Genomic DNA, 13,979 nt, shown 5'->3' on the forward strand with positions numbered 1-13,979 from the left:
TATTTGTAGAGCACTGACCACACTTCAGCACTTCACTTCCCTTGCCCTTTTTAAAACAGGCTATTCTTCACAGATTGCAGAAATGAATCCAAGTTAAGATTCCTTCAGAGTCCCCCAGTGAGATACTGAATCCCCACATACAGAAATGCCAACACACACTCTACATTCAGTCCTGCTGAGTGTAAAAGGTACCTTGAAATAAAGATACCTTGAAATTGCGTTGCCTCTTGTGAGCCCCATGCACGTTTCTGTTTGGGGAATACTGCTGGGTCACTGAATCGAGGGAAACAGACACCAGGCTGTTCGAGGAAGAGCCCGCTGTAACTAGAGCAATACAGGGCCATTTTGTTTCAGAAGCACGAAACCTTAACTCTTTCCAGCGATCACTTTTAATAACACAATGGGCCAAATTCAGAGTGAAATAAGAAACGGTGGCAGGAGGACTGGGTTGAGTGGAAGCTACACACTGATGGAAAAGGTCTTAACGTGTGCAGTAGAGGGGCCGGAATTATCTCAAGGCACACTAATCAGTGTAAATAAAGTATTAATTACTCCTCTGTTACAATGAGTACACTCAGCAGAAGTTTCCCAATTCCCCATCTCACTTTGAGGCATACCAATATGTAGCATTCAAAAAGCGTTTCACAAAGTTAAACATTTATTAGGAACAAGAACTATTACAAAAAGATACCCATAGTCTAGATATATACAAGAGGTTTAAACATAGCATTTTCATGTACCTTTAGCTATAAAAATACATTAGATTAACTGTATCCTAATTTATAAATATAGTTCTTTAAAAAAAAAGTAGTATTTCATATGAAAGCCTTACTGTGCAATGAAAGAATATATACCCTCTAAGGGGTTATTTTAAAGTTAGTGTCTAATGTTATATAACTTAGAAAATTCAGTGTGTAGAGTCAAACCCTGATTTATACAATAAGAGATACATCAACTTTTAAAAAACTTGATAAGGGAAAAAAAAAGTGTTGAAATATATATTATACATATAAAGCCAGAATACTAGGATTTTAAGATTTTTCAGATGATTTCAGTTAAAACCACTGTTTATCAAAAGTGAATACAGAGATACATCAAGATAACCAGCCTTTTACTGTTTGCCTTACCTCCCTACTGTCTGACTGCAGCCCTAGAAAACCGTCAAGTAGGCAAAAGTAAAATATTTGTCTGAGAAGATGTTTGCGCTCTAAGTGTATTACAAAAATAGAAGCTTATTTACAATGTTCCCATTTGGCCTTTCATGGGGTAGGGAGGACATTTTCTTCACTGGATGGGGAGATTTACCTGTCCCACATATCCGTGGGAGGACAGGCACTTAGTTGTACACAGCTGTTGGAGGTATGTCATTTAAGAAATTAAGCAGTGTTGAAGTGCAATTTCAATGTTCAACAACTAATAAGGAAGTTTAGGCTCATGCAAACTTTTTCCTTACTTACCACCACCCACCTTCCTTCCCCTTCCGAAAAAAGGTCCACTCACAACAGAACTTGTTACTGACTAGCTGTCTCTCTGATCACAGAAGTTACAGTTAAGTTCCTGCTTGCATTGGAGAGTAGAGGTTAGACTTTCATTCCTGCTTCAAAATCTGCATATGTACAGCTCCTGCAGACCTGGGACTTCCCATTCTCTTACCAGTGGTTCCAGGAGGAGGGGGAAGGAAAGGAGTGAGCTCAGGACCTGATGACAGCAGGTGGCTTTTCATCAGTCTCGTAGTAAGTACTGTCTGGGTGTGCAAAGAAATTACTGCAGGAGATGCGAAGGCATGAACTCAATGTGACAGCCACTCCGAGGATGCTATTTGTGTACGTGCATGCTTATATGACTATAAACAAGAGCCAATTCGAAGCAGTTTATTCCTCAGTGAAGGACCAGCTACAAGGTGACGACGCTCTCAGAGGCATTTACTGCAGAGGTGCTGAGACATTAAATCCAGCCATAGCTTATTCCTTGGTAACTCATTTGTACACCCACATCTTTAGCATTCAGTATGTGCTTGGGAGCACCTGCCTTTTTATACTGTACTTCCAGAACTCGATTTTAAGCTACATTCACAAGGGAAAAAGAAGTGGTGAGAAGAGCTTGTTTTACTCTCATCATGACAGCTCTGGCTCAAAAAATGTTCACACAGCCTGAGAGTGAAAGAGAGAGAAGGACAGCTTCTTGCAGCTCTTCTGCTCCCTCTCCCAGATCAGGAGGATTGGTGTGGGATGTTTTCTCTGGGGTATCTACCATGCTACATGTTTAGAATTCAACTCTGTGTCATCACGGTAAGTACAGTGCAAAATCCTCTTGCAAAAAGTGCTATAGTGAAGGTATGAGATACAATTGCGACTCATTTGGAGCCAGAAGGGCTAGCAAGTCAGTAACTTGCATATGCAGCATGTGAAATGTGTGCACACCAAAACATCAGGTTCAAAGGACACTTTAAAGTCTAGCTCTGTTGGGTGAAATAATGGCCCCAAAAGAGTCCTCCAGGAAACTCCCATCAATCTCATTCAGGGCTAGAATATCACCAATATGGAGGATGCACATATCTTTAGAGAGACCAAGATAGCTCTTTCAAACAAAATTTCTTTAGATCCTTCCTTGAAAGTTTGCACTCCCATCCAAAACTTCATCTGCAGTCTTCACACAAACTCCATCAACGTCAGTTAAGTTGGATTAGCCCTACTGCTCAGGTCCGTTCATGCCAAGAGAAACCCACATGCCTCTGAAGGTGTTTAACAATCAACTAATTGTTTCACAAACAACTAATTGCTAAAGGTACCGGAAGCCTCTCTAACACGCCCTCGATGTCCAAGTCCTTCAGGGGTACAGTTTGAAAGCAGATGTCCCGCTGACAGGTGACTGACCAGCATTTTAGTCACAGGTAGCAGACAGATGTACAGCCAGGGACTCGCGGAGTACACGTGTGTGCTATGCTGCCAGTAGGGTCAGTTAAATCAGTTTTCCAAGAGCCAGTTGACAAAATGGAGTCCAGTAGATTCAATGGTTCTAGAGGAAAAAAGTTAGGCGTTTCCATTTTCTTTCCTACCCCTCCCCTCCCACTTGCTCTGAATACACCCCCGATGTGTCACATTCAGAGTGTCAGCATTTTTAGGCCTTCTGTTTTCATGGACTCTTCTGGGAGAGTTTAATGGTGACTGTTTTCACTTCAGTATATTCTGCCAAGGCATATTCACCACTGGAAAAGAAGAAAGAGGAGGGAAAGGGACAAACGATTGCAGCATGTTAATGTGTGCTTCCCTAAGATAAGAGATTTCTGCACAAGTGTATCTTAGCCACAGATCAACAGCTGCTGCAGATAACATCAGGCCATTAAAACCAGATCCAAATTAACTTACATCAGCTATCATTTTGGCTCCCCACATCTAATAATCTGTGCACATGCATGTATGTACACACAACTACACCCTGTCATTACTGTGGTCACAGCTTGTGTCTCTCAGCCTAGTGAAAATCAAGTACTATTGTGAGAAGCCATACTTATGAACATACTTATCAGTGCTTAAACAATAACTAAAGTTACTTTTTCACTGAAAGTAGGCTTCTGTCAACCAGGTAACTGCACATCGGGGGGCACAGTTACTCCAGAAATCGATATTGATGAGAAACCCAACCACTGCATTGTGTTGTAGTTGGTGGAAGCTGCCCTCATTGCCATGCCTTGCCCAAGGGATATGCCCCTGACATCCTTTAATTAGCCAGGCAGTCAGGCAAAGTAAACCAAAAGGTCTCAACATGCATGTCTCTTTTGAAGATTCATTCATCTGCTGTGCTTAGCAAGTGAGGCGTCTGAATATCTCAGAGCAGAAGATGCACCAGAACAGTTACTGGAAAGGGTTCCTGGAAATAAATCTGCCTTATGAAAGAAGAGGTGCATCAGGTTCCTCTGTATGGTGTAATAAAACCCACCTCTCTCCTGTACCAGAAGAAAATTAAGATATAAGTCAATTTCTCAACTCTTACTCTAACTTGTAGGATGACCTTGTTTTAAAAATGTCTGCATTAGTAACTAGAGAGCTGGAATGTCTGATAGCCAGCTGCAACAGGTCAGGCTGGGGAAAAGGGACAGAAGATCCTTCCGTAACTTCCTAAATTACAGGCAGGCTTAGAAGGTGGGGATCTCTTCTTGGAGATCATTCCTTGTTTTTCTAGCTCCAACACTTGAAAGCTAGATGTGTGATGCAGCTGTAAAGGGAGGCCTAGATGCCAGCATGTAAAGATGGAAGAGGTTTGAGGTAGATACAAGTGGCCCCAGACCAAAGCGATCTAAAAATCCTTCTTGATCTAAAGATCTAACTAGTAAGAAAATAACGCCTGCAAGTGGAATTTGCTGAATGGAAGCTGGCAATAGTTTATCAAGTAGACGAAAGCACTGCTACTGTTCTCAGATCTGTGCTTTATTTCCATGCTGTATTGGCCTAGCACCAACCTATGGAGCAAGCTGCAAGCCTGATAGTTTAAAAGCAAATTCAACAATATTATCACCAAGCCACAATCACTACTGCATTTACCAACCATATATAAACAAAACATTAAGCAAAACTTACAGTTCTCTGCCATTGCCTGACATTTTAAAGCCACCAAAAGGAGCCTGTGCATAGAGTGCATTGTAACAGTTGATCCTGTGATAAAAACATAAAAAGACAATTCAATACCAGGGAGAAGTAAGGTGATGACAACAGCAGCGTTACAAGAGGCTGAAATCCATTACAGTTCCTTCAGTTGAGAAATCAGGTTTTAGCAATATCATCTTATTTTGCTACAGAAACAGAAGGCATTTGAGTAGTGCTCTGAGTTTGATTCATATCTCACTTCATAATCTCTAACGGCTAAGACATTCATGCTAGAGCTGGAATTTATGCTGCGTTCAGATTCATGCTTGAGGGTAGATGAAAGTCTGCCCCAGATTAATGAAGTGCATTCTGAAACAAACATGTTTACACAAAGTTGTCTAAACACTCAAAACCAGGCCCTACCACCCACTTCCAGGTATAGAAGAAGAGTTGGCCTCCATTAGACACTTGTGCCACAGGAAAAGAGAAGCACTAGCCCCATTTCTGTAGACAACGGGTAGGAGGAGCTCATGCAGATACCTCCTCAGCAATTTAGGGAGATGAAATGACTGAAGAGAGCCAGTTATGGCTTGGTGCTGTAGGACTGCACCTTCACTACAGTACATAGATCCTTCAAAGCCCAACATCCCATTTTTATTTAAATATTTTTCAAAGAGGTGAATTCTTCTGGCACAAATTCTTGAAATCAGTCCTCTGAATGCATCAAGTTCAGAGACCAGATCAAATTCCTATCTTCAGTGGGGAAAAAAATAATCAGGATTCCATCTTCAAAACTATACTAATATAAAATAAGAAGTGTTTTAAGTAAAATAGCTACTTATCTTTCTGACAGTGGTATGATGCCATCTACTGCCCGTAACGGTTTGTGCAAGACCCCAATTGATGCTACCTTAAGATCATAAGAGTTGCTCTTTTCTACATACATGATTTTGGAAGGCATCACATCTGGTGGAGCTTAGTACAACCCTTATATTTTCAGAGGTCTCCAGATGTAAAGAACTACAGTGACTGAATGAATAAATGCACCGTTTCATGCCAGACTGTCTGGTCCTCACCACTTTATTTTGATGAATGGATGTTGCTTAGGAGAATATCAAGAATTAAACAGACTACTAACACATCTGACCTCCAGCATTTATATGGGATTACAAATCATACAGCACTCCCCACTCCCAGCAGACAAAAGCACAGCCCAAACTGCGATCTCACACTGCTTACCAGACAGTTCCTGATTGCAATGCAGAAGCCAACATTAACGCTCTGTCCAGATTCTTTGTGAACACCGCAGCCGTGAGTCCGTACTCAGTATTGTTGGCTCTTCTTATGACCTCTTCTATACTCTTGAACTTCATAATTGGCTGAACCGGCCCAAAAATCTGCACACAAATTAAACATTAGCATGGGAAAGTCTTTGCTACTTACGGTAGTTTTGACGTAATCAGAATCAGCAGCTCTGTTTGGATATTATATTTGAAGTCTTATATACTAGCTTTTCTAGAAGTCAGTGGTTGAGTCTCTTAAAAACTACTCACTGAACTGAATTTAAAGAAAGTACAGTGATGTGCTGCAGTGGTTAATAAATGCAAAGATCCAACAACTAGTGGATCATCTACAACAATCAAATAAGCAGTTAGATCTGGACAAGTTTCAGATGATTCATCCTTACTTCATTTACAATTCATTCTCCTTTTGGACTCAGAAGAAGTTGAATGCGCTTAAAAAGAAATTACTATACGTCAAGCATTGCAAGTTTTCTTCCTTGGCCTTAACTTCGCTTCTGCAAGTGCATGCAGTTAATTTGCCTGCAGAGCATTTACCACGGATACGTTTGACCACAGATTTGGCATCCCAGGTTGGCAGTATAGAAGCAGCCAGTGCACACAGTACTTCCCAATTTCGGGGATAGAACCTCCCATCATGAACGCTACCGAAGGTGGGGCCTGCGTGGTCTTGCAATACAATAATCATTCCCCCACTGAAGGTGAGATAAAGTCTCACTTGTGCCCCATTGAGGGCTAGGCTAACCAAATTGCCTGGCTCTTTAGCCTATACAAGTGTTTCTATTTTTTCACGCTTTTGGAAGATGCAGGTATTTAACTGGAGCCTTGATCCTAGGCAAAGAAAAAAAAGTGCATTTGCAACAAAACCGTATATGAATGAAACTGGATAAACCTCATGAATCATGACTGGGGATTTGGAGTCAGTTCATTAAAAAAAAAAAAAAAAAAAAAAAAAAAAGGCCTGTCATGGGATTTTCAACTTTTATCCCCCTCTATTTTTAGAATGCAACTCATGCCCAGACTAGCTGATATCTTTCCCAGGTTCCTTGGAGATTCTGCGGCAGATCTGAGACATCTAAATATTTTGTCGGGAATGAACAGTAAGCAGCCCCATAAAATGCACTAGGCTAAACTATAAAGAACAAGTGCCAGTTGGACTTCAGCAGCTACTTATTTTCCATTGGGAAACATGATGAAAAGTAGATTAACTATATTTCAAAGGAATATCACAGGATCTAATCACATGCAGCTTGTTCATTTTTTCTGTGTATGGATAATGGAAGCCAGAGTATTAGATGTGCATTTTGCTGGCTTTGACCATATTTCTTATTGGGAAAAAATGGTCAGCCTCAGGGGATTTTACTATGGGAAGAGAATTTGAGATTATTTCAGATGCTAACACTACTTGATTAATGTTCTTCAGTGGCAGCATAACAGGGCCATTTCTTCCCTGCTCACCAGCTTCAGGTCCCAGAGTTCTAGTTCCCTCTTTCTGCAATAAAGCAACTCATTTTTACAAAGAAGCGGATCAAGAACACACATCATACTCTCCTCTATCACTTGGAATCAGCATGTACTGAAATCAGCTAAGCAATTTCAAGTTTACTCAGCAGGAGGTGTGTAAGAGCACATGGCACACACAGCCATCAGTCTGTACAGAGAAGGAATGTATAATTCTGTCTTCAGAAAACCTTCCAAACTACAGGACAACATTGAATTGCTCCAGCCTGATGCTACTTCAGTTATTTTTACTGAGCTTTAAAATCTAGGATTCTGTCAGAAACCAGTCCATCATCACTATTCACAAACAGCATTCACAGCAGCTAAATCTAGATAAGGCATTTGTTTTTATTTTCTGTTATATCAAATTCTCTTAAAACGAGGCCCAAAAGCCTTCAGGTAATGATACCTTCTAGATTTTTATGTGGGTTTGTTACTGTACAGGGAGCACACTCACAGGGCTACTTCACTTTTGGAAAAAAAAATAAAATGGGGGAAGCAGCAAGGCAGTAGAAATGGCTGGCAGGCAGGCACTCCATTAATTGCACAAAAGAATAAAATGCTGCTAAAATATTTTGTCAGCATTTTTGCCTGTGCTGCTCTCCTCCTCACATCATCTCCCCCCCATACCACTCTGGATTGAAGCTCACCTTGCAGACACTTCATCAGAAGAATATGGATTCCACAGTTTTTAGGACATCATAATAAGTAAAATATGTGAAATTTCTATTCTCCTTTCAAGTTTTCACTTCAAACCACGACCACACCTCTTTTCTACAGCTGCTTTTCCATTTACATCATGGAAATGTATCTAAAGGTTCACGTGACTTGTACTGTACCTCTTCTTTGGCAATACGCATGTTGTCAGTGACCTCTGAAAACACAGTGGGTTTTATAAAGAGGCCTCTGTCTTCAATGGCAAGACCCCCACACTCCAGCTTTGCACCTTCTTTCTTCCCACTTTCTATCAGCTCCAGGATCTTATCAAACTGGTTTTGGTCAATCTGTCAGACAAAAAAGAAAGAAAACATCAGTGATTTAGCATCGCTGTTCCAGAGACTGAGACCTGCTGCTGCCAGGTTGTATGTCCAGGGACATATTTGCAGGGCACCGTTAGAGCAGGAAAGTTTACACCTCATCTACGACAGCAAGTCAAGCAATAAGCACGATGAAAGACATGAGATAGGCATATCCCTGAGCCACAGAAAACACATGTGATAGCTTAATCTAATCTAATACTTAATCTGATCTAATAGTTTGCTGCCACACGGAGGGAGTCTCTCCACTTTCCCTTCCGCAGCATCCCAAACACGCACTCCCATGGCTCACTTCACACCAGCTCTGGGACGTACCAATTGTCCCTCTCAGCATCCTTCTGGACAAACTGTCCAGCTGTGAGATAAACAGGTTCACACTCCACTGGGTGATAAACAGGGTGAAGCCCAGAGCCCGCAGTGAACGGGGCTACATCTGGCTGGCAGCTGGTCACCTGGGTGACTTCAGAGCAATGACTGCACTGAAATCATATTTGCAAAAATGGAATCACCTTTTGAGGATCTCAGAGACTAGTAGCATCCCAGCATGTTTTGGTTTTCTGCACTGGCAGGAGACATCCCTCCATCAACACAGCAGGCCGTGAGCTGGGGAGAGGTGCAGAAGCCCAGTACTGACCAGTACTGGTCCTTCTTTTGTGCTCCACGTGCAGCATTGTGCTGCAGATACCATCAGCTTCCAAACAAAAGGAACATGGCTGTTTGCACGATGCACAATTAAGCAATGAAACACTTCCTCGCAGCATGCTGCAGGTAGTCAAAGACTAATGGAGAACTTCAAACAAACAAACAAACAAAATCAACAAATCCATGGAGGTGAATTAAATAAAAGGCTCCACCACTGGCTCCTGGTTGCCTGGGAGGTGATTCTGAATGCCAGCTATCACCAAATGCTTGTGCTGGTTCAGTACCCCTCCCTAGACATCTGCTTTCATTTTGGCAGGGCCAGTTGCCAGTTGGGACTGTTTACACGGAGCGTTCCACGCTCGACTCCCCCAGATTACAGACTATATCCTGTCCCTTGTTAATCCTGGCCACACACAATCCAAGTTTTCATGCTTGCAGACAAATATCAAAGCTTCAGGAGGGTGTCCTTAGGGTACTTCTGGTACACAGCAAACCCAGAACAGCACATCTCCTGCCACACAGATGTGCATATCACATGTGCTGCGGACAGCTTGTACTAAGTGCTCGTGTTCTCTCATGTGTTATGATGCTACCCAAGAAAACACTTGATACATGCTACTGCACAAAGAAATGCGTGCCCTCGTGTAGGATACAGGGTGTCACATAAGTAAGCTTGGCAGGTGTCACGCATATTGTCTCTTTGCCTGGTTGCTTAGCTGCCAAATGTAAATAATTTGAAAATATCTGCAACTGCTTTCCATCCTGGCATGTCTGTGATCCAGACCAATCCAGTTCATCCACTTCACAACACAGAAAACAAAACAAGGATATTTATACAGCTGTAACTTGTTGCAAGGCAAACTACAGTTAGATGAAAAGACACTGGGGAAAGAAAACATTTGTAAAAATGACATGCAAGGGTGGAACTGTTTGTCATTGTAACCAGAGCTTGCAAGGCTTGTTTAAATTCTGTTCCCTACTCCACTATTATTTATGGTTTGACTATTGCCTTCTATTAAAAACACACTAGTAGAGCATATTCTATTTTTTGTCCATCTAATTCAAAAAAGAGGAAGGCTTTTAAAGATTGCTGTAATGCTGAGAACCCCCAAATCTTCACGTCTTGCTTCATTTAAGTCAAGATTGCCAGAAGCAGTTTTTCCTTTTCCAAACCTAGCATTTGTAATCCTACAGAATAATCCCACAACTGTGTCCAACAGACTGACACACGCTCTTTCTACTCACATACTCTACTTTCAAACTTTAATCCTAACATCCACAAACAACTACGGTCTAAGGAAAATATTCACCGTCTCAAAATTCAAGCAGTGGGGTTTGGGCTGAATAACTTCTGGCTGGCAAGTACCACACAGCAGCTTTAGAGCTTATTTGCTTCCTGTAAACCATCCTTTATAGTCCAGAAACCCCAGTACTTGGGGCTTTACAGCAAGAAAACCAGCCTAGTCTTGTTCTGATTTAATCCCTGTTCTTGTCCACCAGGACCTTAGTCTTACCTAACGCAGTCTGCTGTTCACAGCTTTGTAAATACTCTGGTTAACCAGCCAGCCATCTGTGCAGATTTACTTTATTCTTTCCTATGATACAGCTCACAGGAATCCGAAGTTGAAAAATGCCCTTGGTCTGTTATTTGAGGTTGGCACTTTACTCAAACAGCCCTGATTACCCCTCAGGTCTCTTGTGGTGTCCTTTGAATTCCAGCCAGCCAACACAGTCAGACACATGTGAGCTTTGGAGAAGTCACATCAGAAGCATGCCTCACTTCTTCTATTTAAACTTAATACTGTTTAAATTTGACTTAATTTTGATCAGAGAAGTGCAGTTTATATCAGCATAACCCAATATTGCAGCTGACACAGTATTTTCCCTATACCCATACCACAAGCATCCATGCCAGTGCACGGTAACACATAGCAGGGAACTGATCTGACTAAAACCTTTCTTCCTCACCTCCAAAAAGGCTGGTTCAGACCTGAATCAGCCAGTTCCCCAATCTAGCTTATAAACGCAGTACACTATAGGAAGGAACAGCTGCAGACAGGCCCTATTTTCCTGGACTAGCTTACATCAAGTTCTCACAGAGCAGTACTGTCTGTCCCACTCCAGGAGGTCCCCTGCAGCTACCCAGAGCACTGTGCTCAGCTTGGTTTCACACAGCACCAGCTCAGAGCTTGGGCTGCAGAGATCTCCTGTTTCACACTTTCTGAGCTCTGTTTTAAGTTCCTGGTCCCGTTGTCTGGCTAAAAGCACAGGGAGCTGGTGAAGGAGCAAAAAGATGATGGGCTACAAACCCCAGAGCCTAAGGGGGTTCCAACTTCTTCACATTGCTGGCATCTAAGCCGGTGATCGTCTCAGAATGGGGGCTATACAGCAGCCTCTGTACAGGTTTTGTTCATCCTCTGACCCACAGGAGGAGAGTAAAAGCAATGACCCAAATCTGAGGCAACCAAGGCCCAAAGTGGAGAGATGAAGGGCAAGAAGAAGAGATTTTTTTCTCCTAGTGACTTCTTCCCTTCTCCATCACTTCAGAAAAACCCCCTCCTCACGGCGCAGCAGGTTACTTCAGGAACAGAGGAGAAATCTGGTCTGGAAACTACAGTTCAATGGTAGCTGGTGGGCAGGTGTGAATCTTTGCTACTTTGGAGGTATTTTAAGCCCTTGTGACACCACATCATTTCTCTTCTACCTGAATTTCTGCGTGTTGCATCTTACAATAGGCTCCAGAGAGAAAGCAAAAATAGGTGCAGAGGAAGTGGTTTGCACTGGGAGCCACATGAAAGCCTAGGGTTTAGCAGTTTCCTTCCACTTTCTCAACACTTTTCCATCCTGGGCTTGACAGCTGCATGCAGAGAACTTCAGGTATGTGTGTATTGGGTGCTATCTCTCCTACCCACGGGCATAACAGGTAAGGTAGAACGGGGAAAGAGGACGTACAAGCTGTATTTACAACCTGGCCAGACTCTATTTGTACTTACTGTTACCCTTAATTATAGCTCTGTCTGCAATCTCCCTTAAATCACAGCAGCAATATCAGAGCGTGGTGCTCTGCCAGCCTGCCAAGTACTGAGGGCAAGGATGAGCTGAAAGCAGCAGCCCAGTCCTACTTGTTCTGCCCAGTGCAGGGGGTTTCACCCTTTAAAACCCCACTACTACTTCCTATGATTTCAGGGGCTCTTCTCATGAAGTCAGTGGTCTCTGAGCAGCCAGATAAACATGGTCATCACAGGACTAATTATAAATGCAACTCGTCCACTGCTATCAAAAGCTGGGTAAGGCTTGGGATGATATTATATCAAACAACAAACAAAAAAGAAAAGCTGAGAGCTCTTAACAGAAGACAAGGGCAGACCCTGTGATAATTGGAGGGTCAGCTCATCTCTGCTGAAGCAAGTTCCAACATGGGATTATCTTCCTAAGAATGATGAGCAATTTGAAATCCCATTCTAGGCCAGTTACAGGGAAAGATGCGGCACCAGCACGATCTGGGGACGTACATCACTTTATTCCCCATACACGAGGACACTTAATTAAGTTTTTCCTTGCACAGATCAAGTGTGAATGGACCTAGAGCTCCAGATAAGGGGAGGCAGATGTCCCATGGTCATTCCCTCACTGTGAGATCCCATATGGCATCAAGGAACAAAATCTTTCAGTGCAATACTGAGAACAGGAGGTCAGGGCTATAGCTTTCTGGGATTCCCCCTTTATTTTTGGAAGCAAGCAGTGGCCCTGCAGAAGATCTGACTCAAGGATCATCTTCCTCCAGAGCTCTTGACTTCAGCTCAAACGGCTTTGAAAGGAAGAAATAAGACGAAGGCTCTGGAAGCTCTGACAAAACGGGTTGTGACATCAGCTTGGCATGGTTCTTCCTGCTAATTCAGCTGAAACCTCTCCAAAGGATCAGAAGCGGGGCAGAGGAGGAGAGGGAAAGTGGGGACTCAGGAGTCTCTGGGTTTTAACTACTTGTCATCACCAGCACAGCCAAGTAGCTGAATGGTCGTTTCTGCAGCTGCACCCATCTGTGCATCGCTGTTCCTCGCTGCAACATGCTTTGTATTACTGTACCAGGGAGGCAGCCCCTTCCATAAAGCTGGATAAGAAGTGAATTAAATACATTTGTGTTTAAAAAATTACAACATAACATTTCAACAGTTGTGATTGATTGGTATTTAAAATAGAGAGAAAAATAAAGCCATGATACATTACTCACCCTCTGGGCTTCTGCTGGGACCGTATTCACAAGGATAATATTTACACAAGGAAAATTAAACCAAAACGCAACCAATAACCAAACAACGACTGTTCTCAGGCACACAGTTACCTGGGGCCCTTGTTCAGTTCTGGCATCAAAGGGGTCTCCAACGAGTCGCTTCTTCGCGTACTCCACGCTGCGTTTGACGAACTCCGGGTATATCTGCTCCTCCACGAACACGCGCGAGGCGGCCGTGCAGCACTGCCCTTGGTTGAAGAACACGCCTTGATGGGCACACTCCACTGCCAAGTCCACTGCACCACGGCCCAGGAGGAAAAAGCGTTACCACATGCATAGTTTCAGCCTTTCAGTGTTTCCAGACTTGTTTTTTCCTTTCTCTTTTGAAAGCCTTCTTAAAAAAATGCTGACAATAGCCCACACCCTCTGAAGACACTCACAGGGCCTCACACTGCCCTCAGACCAGCTCTCTTATTATTTCCACCCCCCTTCCTGCCTTTTGTCTGTGTCTAGTTGGCCACAGCCACAGACACTTTCTTCACAAGGACTCGTTGAGGGCAGCAAGTAGGTTTTCTCCACTGTGGGAACTGAGATGTGGATCCCCAGATGCCACGTGTTGGTTCCTGAAGACTCATTTCAGTGGTGACTGCTCAGAAAGCAGCGTGCCCTTGTCTCGCACAACCAGCTCAGG

The 13,979-nt window shown here is 43.0% G+C and overlaps 1 protein-coding gene across 1 annotated transcript in view; it reads right to left on the reverse strand.

Annotated features, from left to right (window-relative positions):
- Positions 1 to 2,997: 2,997 nt before the first annotated feature.
- The window catches only part of ALDH1A3 (aldehyde dehydrogenase 1 family member A3), a 33,026-nt gene continuing 22,044 nt past the window's right edge, over positions 2,998 to 13,979 (reverse strand). Inside the window, exons 9-13 of the mRNA XM_084532600.1 lie at positions 13,400 to 13,584; positions 8,221 to 8,385; positions 5,820 to 5,977; positions 4,575 to 4,649; positions 2,998 to 3,205 (exon numbers count right to left, since the gene is read on the reverse strand). Of these exons, the coding sequence (XP_084388726.1) occupies positions 3,133 to 3,205; positions 4,575 to 4,649; positions 5,820 to 5,977; positions 8,221 to 8,385; positions 13,400 to 13,584 (656 nt within the window). The 3' untranslated portion in view covers positions 2,998 to 3,132. The remainder of the gene's footprint in view (positions 3,206 to 4,574; positions 4,650 to 5,819; positions 5,978 to 8,220; positions 8,386 to 13,399; positions 13,585 to 13,979) is intronic.

This window comes from Aythya ferina, assembly GCF_964211825.1.
Source record: "Aythya ferina genome assembly, chromosome: 11".
NCBI classification, from domain to species: domain Eukaryota; kingdom Metazoa; phylum Chordata; class Aves; order Anseriformes; family Anatidae; genus Aythya; species Aythya ferina.